General features: G+C 31.3%; 2 protein-coding genes across 2 annotated transcripts; one reads left to right on the forward strand and one right to left on the reverse strand.

Moving 5' to 3' along the window:
- Positions 1–3,366: 3,366 nt before the first annotated feature.
- On the forward strand, positions 3,367–8,957 carry LOC112755667 (uncharacterized). The gene is made up of 7 exons (XM_025803904.2): positions 3,367–3,659; positions 4,539–4,819; positions 5,387–5,717; positions 7,477–7,561; positions 7,996–8,082; positions 8,187–8,432; positions 8,579–8,957. The coding sequence occupies exons 2-7, from the start codon at positions 4,644–4,646 to the stop codon at positions 8,656–8,658; spliced, it is 1,005 nt and encodes a 334-aa protein (XP_025659689.1). The 5' UTR covers positions 3,367–3,659; positions 4,539–4,643; the 3' UTR covers positions 8,659–8,957.
- Positions 8,958–11,469: 2,512 nt separating this feature from the next.
- LOC112755668 (pleiotropic drug resistance protein 1) lies at positions 11,470–20,639 on the reverse strand. The gene is made up of 22 exons (XM_025803907.3): positions 20,075–20,639; positions 19,568–19,688; positions 19,362–19,450; positions 19,199–19,283; positions 18,920–19,079; positions 17,974–18,050; positions 17,840–17,893; positions 17,662–17,752; positions 16,503–17,086; positions 16,102–16,418; positions 15,863–16,023; positions 15,693–15,796; positions 15,439–15,595; positions 15,241–15,345; positions 14,875–15,047; positions 14,460–14,792; positions 14,097–14,387; positions 13,801–14,018; positions 13,498–13,725; positions 13,257–13,428; positions 12,634–12,888; positions 11,470–12,022 (listed from the first exon to the last, which is right to left on the reverse strand). Exons 1-22 carry the CDS (start codon positions 20,398–20,400, stop codon positions 11,765–11,767), a joined length of 4,359 nt encoding a protein of 1,452 aa, XP_025659692.1. The 5' UTR covers positions 20,401–20,639; the 3' UTR covers positions 11,470–11,764.
- Between the last annotated feature and the right edge of the window lie 4,874 nt (positions 20,640–25,513).

Here is a 25,513-nt window from a genome sequence, read left to right on the forward strand (position 1 = left end):
CCAATTTTACCTTTTGTATAAATTAAATTACAGTTTCATTCTTGTTTCAATTTCTGTCTCCCACTTTGCACCAAACAGAATACTGAAATTTATTTCAATCTCTGTCTCTCAGTCTCAGTCTTTCCGTCTCTGTCTCTCCACCAAACACTACCATAAAGAATTAACCTCTTCATTGATGCTTCCAGCCATGTGAGCAAAGTCGTTTAATCGGTACAAACAATCTTGGTTTTCTATGACCCCACCCCGTTAGAGTATCGCTGTCGCCGGATTCTCTCCCAAATCCTCTCAATTCCAATTACTCACACACTCAAGAATGCAATTTTTATGTACAAACTTACCTATTCATAAACTGTGGTAGGGATTTTATGATTTATGTATAAATCCGCCTCTTCATAAATCGTATAGGAGTTTCACGGTTTATGTATAAATGTTCCTCTCTCTAAACTATGGTAAAAGTTCCATAATTTATTTTTTTTTATGAGTAACGGGGCGCAGGCCCAAAGAACCAAGAAAAAACTAGACTACTACCAATCTTGCAAACTTAACACCACTTGCATCAGCAAGAAGGTGATGAAACAAGTATAGAGGGGGCTGCTCGAAGAACTTAACTCCAGCAACTTCTCCTTGACCCTCTTGGCGAGAGCATCCGCGCAGAAATTGGCCTCCTTATAGATATGTTTTACTTCTACGTTATCCATCTTTGCCAAAAGCTCCTTAATCGACCAGATGAGAGAAGAGCTACCATGGCTCTCCAGAGACACCTTCTGAACCAGTGTTACAGCACATCTAGAGTCTGATTCCACCACTAATTTCGTGATCCTTAGCTCAGAAGCTAGCTTAATCCCAACATAGAAGCCCTATAGTTCAGCCATGGTTATGGTACAGGCTCCGATGTTCATAGTGAAACCAGCAATCGTGCGTCCAGCCCAATCCCTAATAATACCCCAGCAAGCGCCTTTGCTACTAGGATAAATGACTGACCCATCTACATTCAATTTAGTCCAACCCCAATTTGGCGCCTCCCATCCAACAAGCTCCTCTCTGGTAAGATTTAGTAAGCTACTACTATGCTTTATTATGCTCACATTAATGTTATAATTTTCTGCAATTTTTTTTATTATTTGGTGAAGTTGATTGTTTGGTAGAGTCTCGTCCCTGAAAATGAAATCATTTCGACACTTTCAGGCTATGTTGCACACTGTGACGAAGATGATGGGCCATAGAGTCCCATACTGCTTTCGAGAGATCAAGGAAAGATTAGTACTAAGCCATTTCTGAAAGGATTGAGAGAAAAAATTTTTCTGCGTATCTCTGTTTATTATGCTAATCCATGCCGTACGGATGTAAGGCAATCGCGTAAGGCGTGGAGCACAGTCTCTTCCTCTCTACAGCATCTTGGACAATCGCTGTTGTCTGTGAAGTTTTTGCTCTTCCTTCTGCTGTTGGAGGCAAAGCTTCATAGGTAAGGAGCCAACAGAAGGTTTTCAAATGCTGAGGTAAGTTATTTTTTCAAAGCAATTTGTATAACCTGTTAGTATTCTCCTTGTTACTGAAAAGAGCCTCATAGGCTGATTTAATTGTAAACCTACTATTTGTTACTGGAAGCCACCCCACAGTGTCTACTCCAATGTCAGGATTGGGGAATTTTAAAATTCTAATGTGCTCTAGAACATCTTCGGGCAAAATCTGACTAATTTTTGTCCAATTCCAAACATTCTGAGAACTAATATAATCGCACAACATTTCGCCAAGCGTTTCTGCATCGAGGTTAATGGTAGCTAAGTCTCTTAATTTGTGAATTCCTGGGATCCAATAGTCCTCCCAAAAAGAAATACTCCGCCACATATTCTGCAAATTAGGTTCCCTTGAAAATTTTTCCAAACCTTTGTTATTCCAATCCAAGCGTTTGAGCTGTTGGTCTTCTTATGGACTTTGGGTATGATTCAGTTTCCTCCCGCATACTTTGCTCTCATCACCTGCACCCATAGGGAATCCCTTTTGTAGATTAAGCCCCAAGCAAGTTTCATAAGAAATAGTTGATTGGTCTCCTGCACCCTTCGAATCCCCGGTTCACCCTCCTCTTTTAGTTTGCAATTTTTCTCGCAACTAGAGATGGACATTTCTATCATCTTCGCTGCTACCCAATAGGAAGTCCCTACAGAATTTATCTACTTTAGCACAAACTGCCATAGGGATCTTCATAGTCTGCATGTAGTAACTAGGAATGGTTGATAACATCGATTGGATAAGGGTGCATCTCCCTACAAAAGATAGAGATTTTTTATTCCAACTAAATAATTTGGTTTGCATGCGGTCAAGAATGAACTGAAAATGACGCTGGTTACACTTCTCTGTGATCAAAGGTACTTCTAAGTATTTTTTCAGATTAGCCATCAGGGTCATTCGAAGCTCCTGACTTAGTTGCTGCCTAATATTATGATTAAAAAAATAGACACAAGACTTGTGGAAGCTGATTCTTTGTCCCGAGTTCTCGTAAAAAGTGTGTAAGGTCTCCTTAATCGTTCGCACTTGTTCGCTAGAAGTTTTAACAAAGAGAACCAAATCATTTTTAGGTCCATTTCTATAAATAGTTATTGGCTCCCTTTCTTTTATTAGCAACTAGTTTATTAATAAGGTGGGATAAACGCTTAACACACAGAATAAAAAGATAAGGTGAGAGAGGATCTCCCTGTCTAATCCCTCTGGTTGGGGAGAACGTCTTAGAGAGTGATCCATTTCAAAGGAGATTCATGGTGGGGGTAAAAATGCAATGGACAATGATATTAATGATTCCTTCTGAGATACTGACGTCTTTTAGAGTATCCATCAAAAAATTTCGGTTTTACCTATCGTAGGCTTTCTTCAGGTCAATTTTTATAGCCATGATTCATTTTTCTTGATTTTTACTACGCATGATGTAAACCATCTCTTGTACCACTAGAATATTGTCTGCACTTATTCTGCCAAAATTAAATTAGATTGAGTATTAGAATGTGTAAATGATAACATGTAATATGAATTCTATAGTTTGTATAAATTTAAAATAAGATACATATATAATTAGTTTAAAATTATTGCATTTGTATAAATATAAATCTTAAATATTTTATGAACTATGTTATGTGTATACTAAAATCAGCTATCAAAATCAGTCACTAGTATAAAATACATGCTGAAATATAAATACACGTTAAAAATAAATTAAATCACACATATATTTATACACAAATATATTAGTGACTGATTTTAATGTACAAATAGTATTTTTGATATTTTATTTAGGTAAATTATCCTTAAAAATATGTGATTCCTCTAATCTTGCCATTGATACTGTAGTTATAAATAGTTCAATTTTTCTTAAATAAAAAATTAATCTTAAACTGCATGTTTCTACCGACACCCCCCCATTGGTCTCTCTTCTCTTCTCTCGGATCCAATCAACCCAAATCTCGAAGCCCTAACCTCCTCTCGTCACGCTGCACTCGCCATCGACGTCGCCGTCGCCACCTCACCACCGCTAAACCCCGAATGTTCTCTCTTCTGCACCTACCGCTGTTTTGGGTCGGATCACCAGCTCAGGAAGCAAGGATTAGAGGAAGATGTTGTCGTCGCCCATGAGGTAGCCGCCGTTGTCGCCGCCGTCCAAGTCCACTGTTTGGGTGCGATTCGTTTTTACCTTTCCTTATAATCTTCATTTTTCTGCTTCTGAGTACGATGCAAGATTATAACTCCCATAAATTCCTTCTCTAGAATTCTTAGTTACTAATTTCAGCTTTTGTGTTTCGTTAATCACATTTTTGTTTCCTCTTGCTCTGTTCAAGACTTTAGCTCAAAAATCATTACCCTATCCAACAGTGTTTCTTCATTGACCGAGCTTGTTCCCTAAGGTTCTTTTCTCCCTAGGGATGATATTTGACCGGAAGATTGTGTTGGAGTTCTAGCACTGTTAATATTTCAAATTAGTTCATGATTACTTCAACATGTGCTATTTTGTTCGCTTTAGTATTAATCTTTGATCTGCTTTTATAATATGACTAGTTGAGCTGTTTATGTAGCCTTATATTAAGTTGAAAGTGAGGAAATTTTGTCTGGTTGGTCTAAACAGAACACAGCAAGGTGTATATTTTTGAGACTCGTGGAGGCTTTGTTTTGGGGTATACTAATCAATTTGTGTTCACTTTTTATGACCAAGTGTTGTGGTTTTTCCAATGGTGTATTTGATGATAGTGCAGTGGTACGCCAATTACAACTGAAATATTTTACATCAACTTTGTTTGATATTAATATATGAAAGATGATATAATAAAGCTTATGATTAGACTTCTTATCATTTTTGTCTTCGCTTGATATCTATTTGAGTTCTCTTTGTTAATGACTTCCTGTTAAGAAACTTTGAGGGTATGTTGATTTTGTTTTTGTTTTGGTTTTGTATTCTGGTAATAGTGATGCTGATGTGAATTCTCAGTAAGTTGGTAGATTTTTCCTATAGCTAATTGCATCACTATTAGCCTATTATTCACATTTTGTATGTGGATCAGGGTTTAGAAGGCCACAGTTTGAGGAATATTTGGCATCGTGTTCTGTGCATGAGATTATAAGGCAGTTTATTTGCAACTTGCTGATTTACGTCAGAAGCTCCAATAATGGCTGGAATAGCTATACTTCTAGACCTGTGGAGGAAAAACCAAAACTTTGGCTCTGGTTTGCACTCTCCACAACCCTTTCAGTCTTCTGCCTTTTTCTCTGCCTCTGCTGCTGTTGGTGCTGCAGCTTCCTTTGCTGCTGGTACCACTGGCTTTGCCTCAAGGGCTTTTTTTGGGTATGCTCTTCTGCCTCCATTTGTCTATACAGTCATTCTTGTTATATGGATGGATAATGAATTTACTTTGTTGTGGATATGGGTATAAAATATAAGAGAATACATGATTACTTTTTTATATTTGATTTGGCATTTGGATGTTGGAAAATTAAGCTGTTTTTCATAATGGGTTTTTGGAGATTTAGCAAGCTGATTTCAAGATGTTGTTTATTTATTTATGTTTTACAAATTTGGACAAGTTGCAATTGTTTAAAGACTTATTTACGAGGTAGTAAAAAATTCTTAGATTTAAAGAATGTCATAACTTTGAACTGTTTCCACGTTTTGAATCTTTAAGCTGATTTATTATTGAAAGTATATATAGACATAGGGGATTTAAATTGTAGGCTATTAAAGTTGTTAGAATGGAATTGCAGACAAACCTGGACAGGGGTAAATGAATTTCATCGACCTTCTATGGTCTTGTCTACTCTTCGTTACAATCAATAATGCTGTTGTCTATTCTACTGTGGTTAACCTTGAGCAACTAGCATATGTATTTCAAGAGTCTTTCCACTTGAATTTCAGGTCGCCAGTTGCTTATTGCGATGCTGGTGCAGCAGTATCTGAAGATTATATTTCTGGTCTACAAAGTGCTTCTAAAGGGATTTATAATAATGATGGTTCTCTAAGATATAGTACTACCAAACACTACAATGTGGAGCTTAAGCCTCTATTCTCTGCTTTTGAATTTAGGCCTTTGATGATGACATCCCTAAGGTCATTCTTAATGTTCTATTTGCCTCTTTTGGAGCCTCGTGCTGAAATGGAAGATGACGATTTCCTTGAGGAGAGGGAAGAGCAGCCGACTGATCTGGTTGTCCCCTTCAAGAAATCAGTGAAGCAAATCATCCGTGAGGTGTGATTTTATTTATCCTTCTTTGTCTATTCTTTGTTCAGCCAATTATTTACTAGAAATATTCATAATTTATGAAATTGATGAGTGTGTTTGTCATTTATTATTAGTGGCAATGATGTTTCGCTGTTAGGATATCCTATCTCTGATTTCTATAAGCCTCCTTGTCATCATACATAGGTAGATGATCATGTTAGGGAGTGGATCCTCAATTTTTTTTCTCTCAATTTTTTTCTATAACCATTCAATATCTTCTTTCACATATTTTCTCTTGGTCCCACTTAAAGAATGTAAGGTGAGAGATCACACTTTACCAAACAATTGAGGGGAAAAAATTGAGAGGATCCATTCCCTATGGTATTCAACGCAGACAGCATGTGTTTGATTACTAAACCAGGCTTTTGATTTGACATATGGAATTTAGCAAATGAGTATACCACCATTTTGACCCTTCAAATTCTGTTTTTGACAAAATGCACCCCCTAAAGAAATGCTATCGTGGCCCCCCAAAGATTAGTTTTATCTTACAAATTGCACTAGATATTTATTAGCTTAGGGAGCCACGATGGTGGTTCATTCTTGGCAAATTTTCGAACTTCTATACATTCAACAGTAACAAACACTGGGTATTTGTAGTTCACACTTAAAGCAGGGTAGTAGCCCTTGGTTTAAAATTGTTTCAGTAACACACAAACATCTGAAATTTTTGTCAATATGTGACTGCACTTTAATAAGCATGACGATGATTGGTTTTGCTATTTTGACAATTCAAAGTTCAACAATTTTGATCGAGTGTAATAAAGGTGTCGGTCCACAAATTCTCTCTCACTTTTTCTATTCAAATGTTGCAAACTATTAAGAAATTACAGACACTTTAAACTAAAGTTTCAAACTATTTACAGAAGTTAAAGTATTCAGAAATTACAGACAGTTTAAATTTCATTGATGTTTCAATCTATTTGCAAAGTTAAGAAGAAAACTTTTTGGTATATACAACTTTGAGTTGTCGAAATAACATTTCTGTTTTTGAATGGTGCTAATTGACAAAAACATAAGAAGCAACCCATAATGTAAGTATAGCAATCCATCTCTGGCTTTCCATCCATGCTATTGACCTTGTTTATCATATAGCTGACCTATGTAATATGCTCTAGGATGCTAATTTCTAATCTGAGTCCAAATTTGTTGCTGATCAGTTAATCTAAGTTACTTAGAATATAACATTAACTAGGAATAATTTTAATAAAATCCTGACATGGTTATGGTGGTCAGTGCTGTAAGCTTCAGAAGACCTCCATCTCTATCATATTGCATATATCTATTCCAAGTATAATCTACATCTATTTATTATAGGTGTGCCCATGCTATCAAATGTTATGCAAACTTCATTTTCTATGAAGTATTTACAATTATATATGTAAGATTGCACAAATTCGCTCATATTAGTTTATTCGACTCTTTTCCCCGAATCTAATTAGCCTCCTCAGACATCTAGCGTTGGAGATTAAATGCATACTTATTCACTGCTAGTTTGTTGTTATTGTTATTAATGAAATTAGATTTAAATAATTCATCTTCATTCGATACTCCTCCACACTAATCTTTTTGCTGTTGATAGATACGATGTATTGGGTAATTCCCAAGTAAATAGGTTTGGTTCCCTTGGCTTTTACACCCTGCTATGTGGGAAATTTCCATTGCATTTCTCAGTTCTCATAACGTTTAAATTTAGTTGGTAATTGTGTCTTGCATGCCTTTACAGACAACCGTTGTGACGACTAGAAGGATTTTAGAAAGAATTGCTGTTCATTATGTTTCAGAAAGAATGGCATGGAAAATTCTTAAAGGTATGTACACTAGAACTAATTTCAAGTTCTGCCACATTATTGGTTATGGAATGGCAAAAAAGTGTACGAATAATTTGAAGCGAAGGTTTGGAATGACAAAGGGAGGGACACCTTCCTTGCAACTTGACATGTATATACTCCCCTACTTTAAATTTATTGAACAACCATTCAATTACTAATCACACTCTCTAATCATTTGTATATACTCTTTGCACATACATACCCAAAAGTAATTACTATTTTCCACGAAAAGAATATTTTATTTTATTCTTTCCTAGAAAAATGTCTTGGATAGATATATCAATTAAATTTTAGTTGTAGTGTCTGATTTATATTGTGTGATCTCTTGTCTTCTTTTTCTTTCTCATTGCAATGAAGTTCATTGTATGATCTCCAAAAAATCTTACAGTAGTTGGTGTTGATTTCCTGAACAGATGTCCCTAAATCAGCTTCTCGCAAGGCTGCGAGGAATATGCCTTATCATGTTTACTTCTATTGTGTTAGCAGAACAACTTTTCGAGGTCAAAACACCCTTACTTAATCATCTTTTAGTCTTGAGAAGTTGAGATTGCCTAACTTTTGACTTGCATTTATTTTTTGCCGACTATCTGTTCGTTGTTTACAGGACACATGCTTGGAGTTGCAGCATCATGGATTGTCCAAGTAGGCATTGACATGTACCGGTTTTTTAAATCGATTTTCAAGTCCCCAGATGATGAGGGTAACAATGTTGACAAATCCGAGCAAGTTGCAATTCTTGGGCAGAGAATTTTTGTTGCTACGGTTAGGTGTTCGTCATCTCTAATATTCGCTTCCATAGGAGCTGGCATCGGTGCTATCCTTATTCGTCCATCACTTGGCCAGTGGATTGGTAAGTGTTGAACAAATGCAAAAACCTACTTGATTGTTTGATAATGTTTTTCTTTCCAATGCTTAGTATACTTTTTTTTTCTTACCTAAGGTTTCATTATATCTTTTGTTCTTTCTAATTTTTCATTCGTTTTTTTTTCTCTCCAGGGTGTGCTGCTGGTGATTTGGCTGGTCCCGTTATTGTAGCATACTTTGCCGATCAACTATTTCAAGTGAAATTTTGCTAATTATATTTTCTGAAAGATTCTTTACCAGCTTCCATTGACTGCCATCTCATAAATTTTCCTCTTCCATACGCCTCATCTAATTGAGTCATTGCAGTTGCCATTATAACAAGTATGTTTTATTGTATTTCATTAGATGTTGGAAATTCATATTTTTACAATAGATGGGGTTTTTAATTGGTTCGATAATGTGGGAAAACACATTGTCTAGTGGGGTGATTATTTTTAGAGCAATCCTATACTACAAAACGCTGGGTTATTATATGTAAAATCCAATTTAATATAAAATCGTTTAGTGGTAAGGTCGACGGAATAACTATAGTCTATACATAGTGTGTGCTTGAGAGTTGAGATAGAAGCAAAAGCTCTTTCAAGGATTGGTTTAGTGATTAGTGGGTTGCAAGAGCTTCATATTGTTTATCTGGCTTCTATATTTGATTTAGGTTGGTATTATGTAGATTTATTATTCTTTTTCTTTTAATTTACGAACGGTTTTCAATCAAATTTTCTTTATTGAAAAAATATTATAATGCAAACAAAAAAAAAATCACTTAGTGAAAATGCAGAGATGGGAGTTTTTAAAATGCCATTATTTATTCATATTTATGACACACCGAATTTTCTCTTCCAAAATTGTGTCTAGAATACTTAACTTTCTACCCAAGAGATGCAATTTCGTTATGAACGAGACTTTTTTTTATATAATTTGCCTAAAGGATTTGACTTTTTCTTCTCTGTATAATTTGATCCATAACAAAATTCAGTAGGAGTAATCTTAGTACTTCGCTATTTTTGTGTGTGTGTGTGTTTGTTTGTTTTTTTTTTTTTTTTGGCATTAGAACTGTGAAATTCATCGATGGACAATGAACTAAAGTATGAACATTAGCAGGAACACGTGGAAATAAAATAGAGAAGAAATTTTTATGCCCGAGAATTGGAAGGGAAGCAGTGACCAACACGAGCACTGAATTAAGTTTTATATTATATTTAATGTAAAAGTTATAAAATTAAATTAAGATTTATTTATTATATTAAGATTATAAAATAAAAAAGTTTTTATTAAATATATAAAAAATTTAGGAGATTGTTGTGTTAACCAAACATGCATGCCTTCTGCCGTTATTATGGTTAAGTTTATGTTTCGGAGCAATGAAAAAGAAAGAATGGAAGGGAATGTGTTACCATGGTAATTATTTATTGTAATTTTCTTTAAACTTTTTTTGGGAAAAATTAAGAAATATTTTTAATAATAACGAAATTTGCAAATGAAATGGAGGACGAAAGAATCTTAATAAAAATAGTAAACCATAAAAAGATATCACAATGACGATCTCTCCTATATAATCAATCTATTTGAATGCTTTGATGCCAAAGGCAAATATGCATGAATGCAAACAAGAGTGAGAAAGCAACCATGACAGCTGCAACCTCTCCAAGAAAATCATGTTTGAATCCAAACTAGTCCTCACAAATTCTTCAATACTTAGATGACTATTATCAAGATTCTCCATTATATTGGGAAACCACCATATAAGGTCCATGCCACGGGGCAAATCCAATAGTACCACTTCCACTATATGGGTATTCTCTTTTTGATTTGTTTACAATTTTTTTTTGTTAGCCAATACATTACTCTTGCATAAAGCGGGATTCGAATCCACAACACTCGTTTAAACAAATGAGTGAGCTGTCATTCGATCAATTTAAATTGGTTAATTTGCTTACAGATTAGTTCATAGTGAGTTTTTCCAAAAATATCTTCATTAAAATTAAATGATCATCTCTGTTATTTTTTTATTTTAAAAGGTAAAATTTATGTTAGTTTTAGATCTAAATTAATTTATATTTGATATCAATATATAATATTTTTTTTTGAGTTTTCTGGCCCCACCCAAGAAACTAATATTATCTTTTAATTTTTTTAATCTTTTAAATGCACGGTTAGTAGAAAAAGAAAATTTTGGTTAATATTAATTCAAATGCAAAATAAATACAAAAAAATGTTCATCGATTATCATTTCTCTAATTTTTATGGCAAGGTTTTTCCATCTTTTAATGTTTATTTTATTTTGGATTGCGTACAACTGGTTTTTATAGTATAATATTTTTTCAATACTTTACGTTTTATTTTGGTTGAAAATAAATTTACATTTAATTTGTGGAAACGGTAAGAATCTCTATAAATTTTCTAGAAAAGAGTAGTCGTCATCACAGGTGGAGCTAGATTAAATTTTAGGAGGGACTAAAAATTAATTTTATAATAAAAAGATATTAAAATAAAAATTTAGGAGAGCTAGAATAAAATTTACATATAAATATATAATTTATTTGAAAAAAATAAGTTGGGATCCATGAGCCCCTTCCTTCCCATGAGACTTTGCCTCTGGTAGTAGCAAAATTTCGGAAAAAAAAAAAGGAAAAAAAAGGGAGAAAACTTAATCAGCTGAAAGCATTGGATAAAGACTAGTGATCTCTGTTACCAAAAAAAAAAAAAAGACTAGTGATCTCTCATTGTAAAGTTTTATTATAATTTTTTGAGAAAATTGGTATAAATGTTAAAACAACAATATTTTCTCGTCAAAAGAAGATTAATGAAATAATAAAGTACTATTTGGCATTGACTAATCATCTTTTTTTATACATATGATTACTATTATTGAAGTAGTTGTGAATTTTAAATATTAAAAAAAATAGATAATTAGTTCATTACATAAAGAATTTACTCTTTCACATGATCGATATCAAAATCAAAATACCTTAAATTTGATAAAATTTTATCCAACAAGAAGAGTAAATTGATACATGCTAGTACAATTTGATTGCAAAAGACTAAAATAAAAATATATCTTGTAATGTATATATATATTTTCTAATTCCATTGCTATTATAAGTGTAACTATTTTTTCCTCCTTGGGTTTTAGTACAATTGAAAACCCATATGATTGCAAAGAAAAGAAAACCTAGGACTAGGATATGGATTTGGAGCAATAAATTTTGTCAACCAATATACAATGCTATATAATGCTAGTGTGTTTGATTTTCTATAAATTGTTTTTAGAAACAATTAATTAAAGAGCACATATACAATGATAATGGCAGTGTGATTTGATCATCTTTTTTGGAAGTTGAATACTTTGATGCCAAATGCAAAAATGAGTGCAAATAAGAGTGAGAAAGCAGCCACCACAATTGCAACAACTCCAAGAAAGTCATGGTGAAATCCAAAGTAACTCTCCACAAAATCCTTAATCCTTTGACCATTTTCAAGTTTGTCCATGTTGTCTCCATATTGTGAAGTCACCAATCCATTCAGTGTCCATGCAACAGGGCATATCCAATAGCACCACTTCCACCATATGGGTATTCTCTGTCATTTTATTATTTTTTCATGAATATTATTCAAGTCATCATAAATTGTTAATTATACTATTTTTTTTAACAATTATATATTTTTTATTATTATTATTATCATCATAGGTTATAATAACAAGTTATAGAGTTTTTATGACTATTAATTTTTTTTATCTAAGATTATTATAATTATCACTAAAATTTTTTAACAACAAAATAGTCTTTTTTTGGTGACTGACAACAAAATAGTCTAGTTACTGATAAATATAAAGACAAAATAAATAACTACTAAAAGTTATTTTTGTTGCAGTGATAATAAACAAATTAAAAAAATATAAATAAATTTTTTATTTTTTAATTTAAAGACAAATAAATCTCTAATTAATTAAAAATATAAAAATATTAATTATTTTTTAAAATATAAAACATCTAAGTTTTTTCATCTAAAATATATAAAAATAAATAAAACTTTTTAAAAAGACTTAAATGTCTTGTATTTTAAAAGCTAGAGACATTTTTACATTTTCAATTAATCAAAAAAATCTATTTATTTTTTAGTTAAAAGTCAAGAATTTATTCGTAGTTTTCTGAATTAAAAGGTGTATGTAACTTATTATGATAGCTTACCGATAAGGGAATGATGAAGCCTGAGAAAAGGCTCCATATTGCATAGAATCCACCGGACAATATACCAGCAACATGAGGGTTGGGACTTATCGCCATTGTCATCATCCCATAAAAGGTGTAATATAAGAATGTGAAGTACATGAAGAATAGATACCACAAGAACTTTGATGCTGTCCAATCAAACCCCATCATTGCATACACTATAACCCCATAAACAAGAGCCTCAACCAAGATATGCGGAAGTTCAATAATAACCTGAAAACAAAAATTATACATCATCCAAATCATAACATATTTACCATGGTTCTGAAAATCGGACTCAATTCGCCAGTTCTATTCGGTTAACCAAGAACTAGCTACTAGACCAGTTCAATTGAAGATAAAATTTGGTTCGAATTTTCATTGAACTCTAATTTGACCGATTCAATGACCGGATCGGTTTTTAAAACCTTAATAACTAAGGATGGGGTAGCATTAGTATAGGAAGAGTTTCAAGTGTACTGAAAATATCGATGTACCAATTATAAAAAATATATATAATATATATTAATTGAAATCAATGATTAAAACAATTGAAACACGGGTGTTCCCAATACACTTGAAATTTTTCCATTAGTATATACCTGTGCAAGAGCATATGGCAAAGCTGAATACATTCCAGCAGCTCTTTCTCTGTAGAAGACTGTTCTCTCAACTGCTATCATAGGTTGCACTGAGGCACCATTTTGCACCCCAATGAAGGTAACAGCAGCATACATTGATCCCATTGCATTAAAAAGATCTTGCTCCTTTCTCCTGTCATTTTCATGTGTAAGTACAATTCTGAAATATCAAGTTGCTAGTTTAGTGTTCCTTTTAACACACCTTTTAAAGCCAATGTCCCAAAAGATGACCCCAAATACTAGAGCTATAATTGCTGTGAATAGCAGTCTAACTGCTGTATAAGATGTGTTCCTCCAATATGATAAATGTTGTTTCCATAGGCATGCTTTGCATTGTGTTAGAAAGTTCTGTGAATACTGAGTATCAAAGTATAGATCTTGTGAACCTTGTACAGGTATACTAAGTTCTTGGATCAGTTGTTTATTTCTCCTGAACAATTCAAAGTATTAGTTAATGAAACAAACTAATGTTGTAAGATATAAAGGTTCAAGATATAAGTCTAACCGGTGTAGTTCTGAGCTTCTGTACACATCAGTGAAGTTGACATTAAGATTTGCTTCTGTTACTGCTGATGTAACTTCCAACATCCATGTTGCAGGGTTATAACCATCTTTGATCTTAGGAACTCCTTCAATACCCTCAAAGTATTGAATCAATTGTGAGCAATGGCGGCCTAATGGGCCGGCATATATTTGTTCCCCTCCCAATTTTAAGAGTAACAGCTGAAAACATGAACATTGAAGAACTTAGTATACAAAAATTAGAACTATATTTGAGTTGTAATTGGGTAGAATTGTTACCTCATCAAAGGCATCAAATATGTCAATACTAGGCTGGTGAATGGTGCAAACCACGGTCCGGCCTGTGTCGACCGTGTTCCTCACAGTTCTCATTACAATTGCAGCTGCTCTGGCATCAAGGCCAGAGGTTGGTTCATCCATGAATATTATTGATGGGTTGGCTACAAGCTCAACTGCAATTGTTAGCCGTTTTCTTTGCTCGGTCGAAAGTCCTGTCTCCCCCGGCAATCCAACAAGTGCTTCTCTCAATGAGTTAAGCTCCACAAGCTCCATAACTTCCTCAATGAACATCTAAATATCATGCAATTGAGTTCAGATTCTAAGCAGCCATACCTGTGATTTAGAAAAGAGAGTTATTTTTACCTTTCTTGTTGAAGGATCAACTTCATGGGGTAAACGAAGCCATGCTGAATACATCAAAGATTCATAGACTGTCACATAAGGTGAGTGGATATCAAATTGTTCGCAGTATCCGGATATTCGAGCAAACGTTTCTTGATTCTTAGGATAACCAGAGATTGTGATGCTTCCTTCTATATATCCACCGGTTTTCCTTCCGGCCAAAACATCCATCAGAGTAGTCTTGCCGGCTCCACTTACCCCCATCAAAGCTGTTAGTACTCCCGGCCTAAAAGCGCCGCTAACACCCTTCAAAAGTTCTAGACGATCTTCGAAAACCCCTTGATTTTTCATTTCCTACAACCATCAATATAGCAATGATTTTAATTTTCATTAGGCCAAATGAGATATAATGTCATAAACTAATCTGTTTTGGTACCTGTGGCATGTCTACAGAATATCTTATCTCATCAAAAGTTAGGGAAAGAGGTTGAAAGGGAAGAACCATGCCCCTCCTTCCACTTCTGCCATTACTATTATTATTATTATAATCACCAACTCTTCCAGAAAGTGACCTGGATGAAATGCTTGCTTCTTCTATAACCTTAGCTTCTGTCTTGTCATCATAGTCACTATGTTATGCTTTGAACTTTGAATACCAAACTTACATAAAAGAAAAAAAATATTTGAAGGACTCATTTTACATCGTATATCAGGCCGACTCACAAGGGTGACTCGGCCTGATATAAGATGCAAAGTGAGTGCATTTAAAGAGAAACTACAACTTGGACCTCAAATGACTAACCTGTGGTGCTTTTTCGTGTCGATAATTGAACGGCCTCTTCGCGAGTGGAAGCATTCCTTTCCAGCAATTTCTCTTGGGACAATCCTGCTTGATTCTTTCTCAATGCTGCAGAGGCAGGGATATGCAAATATGGATTGTTTAGATATCAAAGAAAATAGATCACAGAAAGAAAAAAAAGGAAATAAGGATGGTACTTACGACTGAGGTATTGCAAAGCCAAGGTGAAGAGAAAATTGAAGAGGAAAACATAACCAATCAAAGCTCCTATTCCTAACCAAAACCAATACGATTCTGTGAATAGTCCACGAGATTTGAGTACCAATACTCCCAGAGTTTCATTGGTACCAGGAAGAACCTACAACATTCAAAATAACAAAACAAAGAAAAGCATATTATATTATATTAACATTCTAAGAGTCTTTTCAATGTCAGAAGCAAAAGGGTATTGCTACCTTTCTCCAACTATGGCCAAGAAACTCATTAACAGCAATGGCATTCTGGGCATACATCAGTGGTGAGGACCAGTAGCCCCATAAGAACCATTTGTGCACATCCTCTGCCACAAAACAATAGATATTATTTTTGTTTAGCCAAATTTATAGGTTCATTAAGATTGTTGTACCTCTTGAAATGACAAATCCTCCCAAGACCAAAACTATGAGCAATGCAAATGAACCAACAGTGTTAGCAACTATAACATCCCTTCCAAGTCCTGCCATCAACCGAAACAGCGAAGACGCCATCTGATTGATGCAGAAGATTACCAAGAACTGCTTCAAAACCCTGCCAATAACATATTTCAATCTCAATCAGATTCCAAAACAATGAGCATATTTTGTAACTAATGTTGGTACTACTTGCCTTCCAAAATTTGGATCAAAACCAATAGAATAGTAACAAATTGCTTCCCAAAGGAAAACTTCAACAAGTGTAATTGGAATCTTGAGAATCCATGGAGGAATAGAATAGGCCCATGCAGGGTAGAAGAGAAGGTCCCTTTGCTTGTAGAACACAGGGAGTTTCATTATGGTCATGTTTAGTTCTGCAATTCCATTGAACATTGCCACTGTGATTGTGAAGAAAAGTGCACCCAAGTAAGTTCCTCCATCCAACACAGAATCTCGGTGCATCTTTGGTCTTAGAAATAGTGTTGTTGTCATGACTGCTAAATAAACTAACTGGAAACAAACAACAATACTTGCATAAGGATCAAAATCAAAAAGGGTCAATGCAAGTTTTGAATCAATAATGTTTGAACTTACTTGTATGGCTTTGAAGATGTAGACAAAGGAATTTCGTTTCATAAGCAAGAATTCTCTGCTAGCACAAGCCTTGAGAAGCTCTTTCTTGTTTACACCATACTTTTTTGTGGTCAATGCACTTGGATGGCTCTTTGACTTGTCAAAAGGATTGGCCAACTCATCTCCAAGTTTTTGACCAATGTGGAATAATTGGAAGCCTTCAGCAAAATCCTTGACAGTTACAAAGTTGTATGGTTCATCCTTGAGTGCCCAATATTGCCATTGATCTTTTCTTGATGTCACCTCTTGTAAGAAATCAGCAACTCCTTTTCTTTGAGGACACTTGAATCCCATTGATTCAAAGAACTCAAGCACATTTTGTCTTGGCCCTTGATACACTATTTGTCCATCCGTTAGAAGTATTATATCATCAAACAATTCATAAGTTTCTGGTGCTGGCTGTAACAAAGACACAAGTGCTGTTCCGTTCAGAATATGAATCGATTCCCGAATCGAATTCATTATCTGAAAAGTTGTCGAACTATCCAATCCAGTTGATATTTCATCCATGAACAACACTTTTATAGGTCCAACAAGCATTTCGCCTTCAATATCCATAAAATAAAAATTTTATTATTATCAATGTTTCAAATTATATAATTTGACTAAATCGCAGTAGTAGTCGTGAGATTCACAATTTTCACTATTTTAATCTTTCATATTCAAAATTCACTATATTGATCCTCGAGATCCAGTTCTAGGTAGCGTTGAGTCAACGAACAAAATCTTAAGCTAGCTCTGACTTACCACCCTAGATACATGGCTAAATAGCCTCTTTTCATTTTAGCTCTTAAATAAAACAAAAACGAGGTCGTTTTAGAGAATGAAGAGAGATTTAATGATTTGCACATCATATAAACTCTTCTTCCTCTCTTGTTTTTCGCCTTGTTTAAGTACCAGAACGAAATAATGTTCTTTAGCCACGTGTCTAGCGTGGCAAGTTAAAGCCAATTCAGCATTTAGTTCGTCAATTCAGTACTAAAAAGGGTTTAGGGATCAATATAGTGCCGAAAATTAAATCTCATGACCAGTCTAAGAATTTGAGAGACTAAAACAGTAAAAGCTGTTTGAGAGACCACTTTAAAAATTTATTCTATAATTTTTTTTATATTAAGATTACCTGTAGTGACTCTCTTTTTCTGACCTCCTGAAATTCCTCTTATCATTCCATCTCCTACCATAATGTCAGCACAAACTTCAAGCCCTAAGATCTGCACCATTAGAATCATAAAAAACATAGAATCATTACATTCCCTTAATTTATTGAATAATGTGGTTGGATTATGATGGTGTTATACCTTAAGAATGTAGTCAGTGACCACACTAGTTTGTTGTCCTTCTAGTGCTGCTGCCTGCAAAGCTTTGTTCAAATCTCATGTAATGAAATAATAATGCATCTTTCACACAATAATAGAGTGTTATTATTTCTCACCTTCATATAAGCATCAACATCAGTGTCTGGTTTAATCTTGGCTTCCTTCTCCCTTCTCAAAAGTTCACTCAGCATCTCTATAAATCAGAAAAACCCAAAAATTTTAGAATTATATTACATTGTACACCAAAATCAGTGATTAGTATAAAATATATATTACAATATAAATACACATTGAAATAAATTAAATTATAGATATATTTATATATAAATATATTTATAGCTGATTTTAATAGTTAATTTTAATATATAAATATCATTTTTGAAAATTTTATTAATAGATATAGGAATTTAACGTGCTTCTATTCTACTACCAAGCCAACATCGTATTGATGCTTAAAAAAGGGAGTGTGCTGATTCCTAGAATATTTTTGTATTTTAAAAACATTTATACAAATTTAATTTTGATGTAATAGCAGTATAAAGAATTTTGGAATTTAAAATTTAGTTTAAAAAATTTTATATTTTTATCCAATTAAATTACATGTTAGATGATTTTCTATACAGTAAATTTAAATGTTAGTTATTTTTTATATTAATAATTTACGATGAGATGTCTATATAAAATTATTATATAAAAATTAAATTTATTTTAAAGTAAAAATCTTCTTTTGGAATATATTTTCAATGTCATAGAGTGAAACTTTATATTAAAAAAAACCTTTAAATAATAACTAACTCTTTATTTTATTATTTTATAATTTTCTAAAAAAAAGTCATTATTATTTAAATAGACTATTACTTTTTTTTTGAACATCTAATTTTCGTAAATTTAAGTGTAAATTATATATTTTTTGTATATAAAATTTTTGTAAATATAAATATAAATTATTAAATACTGACAAAAAATAATAATATTTGGTGATGGTATAATATTACTGATAATATAATAATAAGAAAATAAAAAAGCTAAAGAAGTTTGAATAGTTGAGTAAAGGTAAGATACCATAGTTGTGTCCAACCCCTTGGCATCTAGCAGAGAAAGCAAGGGTTTCTCTAACAGTCATTTCACCAATGTGATTATCATGTTGCCCAATATACGCTGAACTTCTCTGTGCCACAAACTCTTCTACCCCATGCCCATTGTATGTTACTCTCCCTGATTTCTGATTTTTTCCATCATCATAATTATTATCCCTTTTTTTATTAACCACATAGGAACAAGAATTTAAAAGGAACTATATGCCCTACAATTTATAAAGCAAAATTTGATTGATTTCCTTACTTTTAAATCTTTGCCAAGTTTTCCAGCTAAGGCTAATAGCAATGTGGTCTTCCCTGAGCTTGGGGGTCCCAACAACAGAGTCATTCTACAAAACAAACCTCATCATTATAATAAATAAAGTTTTATATTAATAGAAAGAGAACAAAAGAAAATAATAATTCACCTTCTGGGCCTTATGATTCCACTAACATTTTGAAGGATGTGTAAAGGCTTCTTTGGACTTGGAATGATGTGGAGATAATTGAAGAACCCCTTATCAAAAAAAAAATAAATAAATAAATAAAATGTGACCATTTGTTTATTTTTTATTTTTTTCTATAGTATTTTGGAGATGAATTAATTAAGTGAATATGGTCCATATTGAATTACCTCTAAAACATTCACATAGAAGTTGAATAGTGTAGGCAATGCTCTTCTTCCAACATAAACTTGTGCTTCCACATTTATGTGCTCGAACCTCACTTCAATTGTTGGAATATCAAGTCCAACTCTGTTTTACATTTAGTTCAACAAAAATAAACATTTTTGTGCTTCACAAAAACAATGTTAAGAAACTAATATAGTTGGCTCAAATACAAATTAAAGTAAATATAATATATATTGGTCACCTAATATAAAAAAAAAAAAGAAAAATAACAAGACAAGTAATAATTAAGGAGACACATGCTTTTAATGTTTCTCCATCATATATATTTCTTTGATCTCTATTAAAAATTTAAAATACACTCACCAAACATAGCCGGCAAAATAATAGAGTTAACATAAAAATAATGGTGAGTGGTGAAAATAACACACTATACCAAGTGGTCGGAATCCAACAAGACTTATGCATCAAAAGTGTTGTATGTGGTGTGAAAAGACTAATTTACCCCTCACCTTTCCATCCTTTCTCTTAGTTTCAACAAGAACTTCTCATTATCTTCTTCAGCAATCTTGACAAGCCTCTCAAGAAGAATCTTCCTCTCCGTTAATCCCATGTGCTTGATGTCAACCTCCGAATTGTTTATCATGCTTCTCCGAATGCGCAAATACGTCGGAAGCCTCTCAATTGCGGCCCATTTTAGAGCTTCTTCGTCGTCTTCGCGCCGTTCGGACGAAGAGAAAGCATCCATGCTATTGTTCCTCCATGTGTTGGAGCTATTACTCCTTAGGATTCCATCTCTTGAAATTCCATTGTTATTGTTGTTGTTGATAATCTCCATTGATGATGGTATCTCATAGGAAATTGAAACTAGTTGTTGTTGTTCTTTTTGTGTGACTTAAGTTAGTGAGATCAAATTTTGATGATGTTGCTCTGAGTTTGCATGACAAAGGACTATTGTTCTTTTTTTTTTTTCACTCTTTTATTATATATAGAAAAGGGGAATGTTATTAATTTCCCTTATTATCCTTTGCCTAACTCTATATCTAATGGACAAAAAACCCTAGTCACATATAACATGATCTTTTTTATATCTAATAATGGCGCTTTTTAATTAAATGTTTTTTAAGGAAAAATATTGATAAAACTATTTTTTCATAAATTTTATTTTTAAACATTTCCCGATCAGCAGTCAACGTCTAATTTTTAATCTTATTAAAATTTATTCACGATCGTATAATTAATTGTAGACATATATATAACTATTAGATAATAAATCATAAAAAATATTAATAAAAATATTAGATTTGATATTAAATAAAAAATTAAATAATCAATAAAAATTAAAAATTAAAAAAATAAAAAAAGAAATTGATAAACAACGATTTAAACATTAACATGACAATAAATCAAATCAAATAAAATATATTTAAATTAATTAAATTAAATAATTGATATAATAAATTAATTATAGTTTGTTTGGCTCAATAAAATAAGTTAAATAAATAAATAATATCTTAGAAATATGGTATGTAAAAATTATAATACTTTAAAAAATTATTAACTAAAATACATCAGACAAAATAAAATAATTTAAATTAAAATAAAATTTATTTATTTATTTTAGTCAAATAAAATATTAAATAATTTGTATTTATGTAAATAAAATCAAATAAATAATTAATTATAACACTTTTAAAAATTATTAATTAAAAATTTAAAATGCATAAGATAAAAAATTAACGCAAAATAAAATAAAACAAATTTATTTATTCCAGTCAAATCACATAATTAATATAGTAAAATAAAATATTAAATAATATAATATTTATCCCAATCAAATCAATTTAAATAAATAATTAATTAATTAACATAGTTAAATGAATCAAATAAAAATAAATTAGAAAATACCTTGAAGAACATGCCACATCAATTTAGTTATTAATTGAAGAAACTAAATTTTAATAATATATAACAATAAAGTTAGATAGCCAATCAATTTTCAAACCAAGTCCAATCTTTTTCTTCTCTTATTTTTCTTTAATATCATTGTCTTTTTTTCTTATTTATTTTTTTTCCTCATTTTTTCTCCTCTTCATTATTATCTTCACCGTCATCGTATTTTTCTTTTCCTATATATGTTTAGAAAATTAAAGCACAAAAATTTTGATATACATACAGCACATAAATTTTGTATACAACATAAAAAATTTTAAAATACCACATGCTTAAAATATTGATACCCAACCAATAAAATATGTATAAGAAAAAAAATTTAGTACATATCACTGAAAATTTAGCGCATCACAACAATTTTGATAGAAATTTTTAAAGGAATAAACAATGACACCAAACTAACAATAAAATACATACAACCCAGACATTTTGGTGGGCAGCATAGACATATCACAAAAACCTTTAAAAAATCACATATCTAGAACATTGAATCACACAACCAATAAAATATGCAAAAATTCATGGACTATATACAAAAATTTTTGTTCTATAGCAAAAATTTTTTATGCTATATCAATAAATTCATGGAATATATATTATATCAATAATTTTTTGTGCTTTCTAAAAAAGTACAAAAAAAAATGATGATATTATGTACATATTCTTTTGTTAAGTATGTGCTAATTTGATTTGACTTAAAAATACTTGTACTACGTACGTATAACATCATTAAATATGTAATAGATTTATTAATTGTGGACATAGGCAAACTCTTTTTTATTTGTAACCATGCCTTAGATATAAGCAACTTGATGCAAATGGTACGGCTCCAAACTTTTTTGTTACACTTCCATGAAAACTCTTTTTTCGTACTACATACTAACCACTATTGTCTCGGCTATATATAGGTGGATACTACAATAAAGATTTTATAATTGTCTTTATATGAATATATTTCTTTTTGACTCTTGGATGATAAATTGTATGGTTAGATTTTGATATTTATAAAAGTGTTGTTTTTGTTTAAAGTGTGGCTAAATAAATAAACCACACTTTTAATCAAAGCATCTTCATGAAAAGATAGTTTTATCATCTTCATTGTAGTATCCACCGTATATATATATATATTCCTAACAAAAGCTTATTAGTCTTTTTAGAGAACATAAGATTTCATAGATTTAACTAAACTATAAGCTCTTGTTCAATCAAGAATATTTAAATAGTATGATCTTGATGACAAGCCAAAGTATTTTTAAGGGTTAGTTAGTTGTCAAAACTCAAAACTAATATTTTTTTTAACACTTGTTTTTTAACCCACAATAATATGAAAATATCAATAAAAGTATTTGTCATATAATATTCTGTTTTAGACCATTCTTTAGTCACATAAGGAAAAGTATTTGGAACCAAAAGGTTACTAGCCAAAAACTAAACAAAACCACATTAATTTATATTAATAATTAATTAATTTTAAATTTTTTAAATTCAAAATTTAAAATTTAAAATTGATTAAATAAACCTAATTAAAACCTATAAAAACCTTCCTCTTCTCTCTCACATTAACCTACTCACCTCCAACAATCACACACACCTCTCTCTCTCCGTCGAGTCCTCTATGCTTCTCCGCTGCGATCCACTTCTCTTTCATCACCGACATCTGACTCATCGAATTCCAATTGTGAACCTGAGTTATCTTGGTAATAGAAAACATGCTTCTGATGGCGCTGGACTCATATCTTTACACTGCATTCATCGTTTTCCTGCAGTTCATGTGAAGAATTACGGATACTCCGTTCCATGTTGCGCACATCATTTCGAGTGAGAAAATCATCACGGTTTTGGGGTCCACCTTGCTTCTGCATCACATCTACATGGTGCTGTATTATGTTATCAAGAGATATCCCAACATAAAGCATAGACATCACTTTCTGGCGTAACTCATCGGAAATGCGTGGAGCATACATAGCTCTTGTTCCTATTGCATCCTCATCCCGTTTTGGAATATTAGGTGCAATTTTGATGATTAAAGAAATTGAAGACTACACAATTGATCTTAGTTAAAAGAAGTTCTTGAACAATTACAGAAATATAAAAAAAAACATTCATTTAATATGAAAAAAAAACATCCTAATACTTAACAAAAGAAATATTCAGTTATATTTTAGCAAAAATAATTAAATATCTATAAAATTTTTAAAAAATTATGAATTTCTTAAAGAAATAGAGACATTTATATTTGTAATACAAAAAAATTCGAAAAATATATAAAAAAAAACATCCGTTTAGTATGAAAAAGAAACATTCTGATACTTAACAAAAGAAACATCCATATATATTAACTCGTAGATATTTTGGATTCACCGAGAGATATTTGGCTGATTTTTTGCTAATACCCTTTTGGTTCCCTAGCATTACTCGTCACATAATTGTCAGCTTTAGTCTTTACCGATCATGACAATTTTGCTTGACAAGCGAAGAGAATCAAATTTGTAAATTACAATAATAAAAACAAGTAATTAATAACAATAATGATATCAAAATTGCATAAAAAGAATAATAAAAACTTATACATCTGAAGTAAATAAATAATAAATTATTCCACTTTTTCAGTGAAATTAAAGATATAAATAATTTTAGATAATTATTTAAAATTTAGATACAAAAAATAGAGTAAAAATTTATTTCTAAAATTTTATTTTTTTAAAGCATTTTGGTCATTCAAAAAAATACTAAAAAATATTTATTTGGTATAAAATCATCAAATTTTAAGAATAAAAATGTCTTATTTATTTGGTATAACTCATATTTTTGCGTCAATAGTATATTTGTTGTTATTATTTTATGTTATAATAGTTATTATATATTTTTTGTAGCTATATTAAAAAAGTTTTATCAATAATTGTATAATTATTGAAAAAAATTTTGTAATAAAATATAAAATAGCTAATATTTAATTATTAATAAATATATTAATTATTATTTTTATTATCGCTAAAAATAAAATAAATAACTGTTAAAAATTATTTTTTTAGGAGTGACAATAATGGACCACTTAACTAGATTAGACATGCTTTGGAAATTTGAATGGTCCATTGCTATTAAACGTATGCTAGTGGGAAACAGAAATAATATATATTGATACTAGTCTAAATATAACGACAAACCATTCTTTCAATTTTACTCATTGAGTCATGGATATTTCTAAAGGAATCCATAATAATTTATAGTCCAATTTAATTTGTTAATCATCTACCATATTTTATATTGCTTAAGGTACTAATTAAGGGCATGTTTCTATTATTTTCTAGGAAGTCAATTACATTTTCTTGTTATGTTTTATAATTAATGATGATTACATATATGTACCATGTATCTTCCTAGATATATCAATTAATCTATATAAAATTAACAAAATAATTAAATATGAATCGTTCAAGAACCCTAATGAATGCAAATTGAAACAAGTAGGACGAGCTCAAGAACCCTTGGAAAATCAAAATAAAATAATTTGATTTGGGTAGGTGATGAGAAACAAAAGTAATTAAGTCTATTTATATATTATTTTTTGTTAACTATTACAATACTACTAAAGTATAAAACACAACTACAGGACTAATTAACATATAGTAAACACATACATTGATTTATTAAATATATTGATAATATAAACTTTTTACTATTATCTAATTATAATCATACCATCATTATAATCGATTCTGATAGAGAGATATATCTATTTATGTGTCTCTTTTTATAAATTTAAATTTTTGAAAGAAATGATTCATCATAATGTGATATCAAAACTTTTATAACTGAAATGTCTAAAATTTGATCCTTATTATTCCAAAAAAAAATAGTATATAACAAATAATTAAAAAAATTTATACAAAAATTCAAGCAAACACAAAAAAAAAAAAAAAAAACAAAAACTTTTGTTTAAGAAGATGTGTTAAACATATAATCATTCATATGTGTCTTCCTATATAAACTTAATTAAA

Source organism: Arachis hypogaea, chromosome 6 (genome assembly GCF_003086295.3).
Source record: "Arachis hypogaea cultivar Tifrunner chromosome 6, arahy.Tifrunner.gnm2.J5K5, whole genome shotgun sequence".
In the NCBI taxonomy this organism is placed as follows: domain Eukaryota; kingdom Viridiplantae; phylum Streptophyta; class Magnoliopsida; order Fabales; family Fabaceae; genus Arachis; species Arachis hypogaea.

Bases quoted from the DNA above. Each gene is read 5' to 3' on its own strand.
- LOC112755667 (XM_025803904.2), top strand. From the start codon at position 4,644: ATGGCTGGAATAGCTATACTTCTAGACCTGTGGAGGAAAAACCAAAAC. The intron at 5,718-7,476 runs GTGTGATTTTAT...ATGCCTTTACAG, and splicing joins TGAAGCAAATCATCCGTGAG to ACAACCGTTGTGACGACTAG. The intron at 8,433-8,578 runs GTAAGTGTTGAA...TTTTCTCTCCAG, and splicing joins ATCACTTGGCCAGTGGATTG to GGTGTGCTGCTGGTGATTTG.
- LOC112755668 (XM_025803907.3), bottom strand. From the start codon at position 20,400: ATGGAGATTATCAACAACAACAATAACAATGGAATTTCAAGAGATGGA. The intron at 17,894-17,973 runs GTGAGAAATAAT...AAAGCTTTGCAG, and splicing joins ATGTTGATGCTTATATGAAG to GCAGCAGCACTAGAAGGACA. The intron at 13,726-13,800 runs GTTAGACTTATA...TGAATTGTTCAG, and splicing joins AGAAGCTCAGAACTACACCG to GAGAAATAAACAACTGATCC.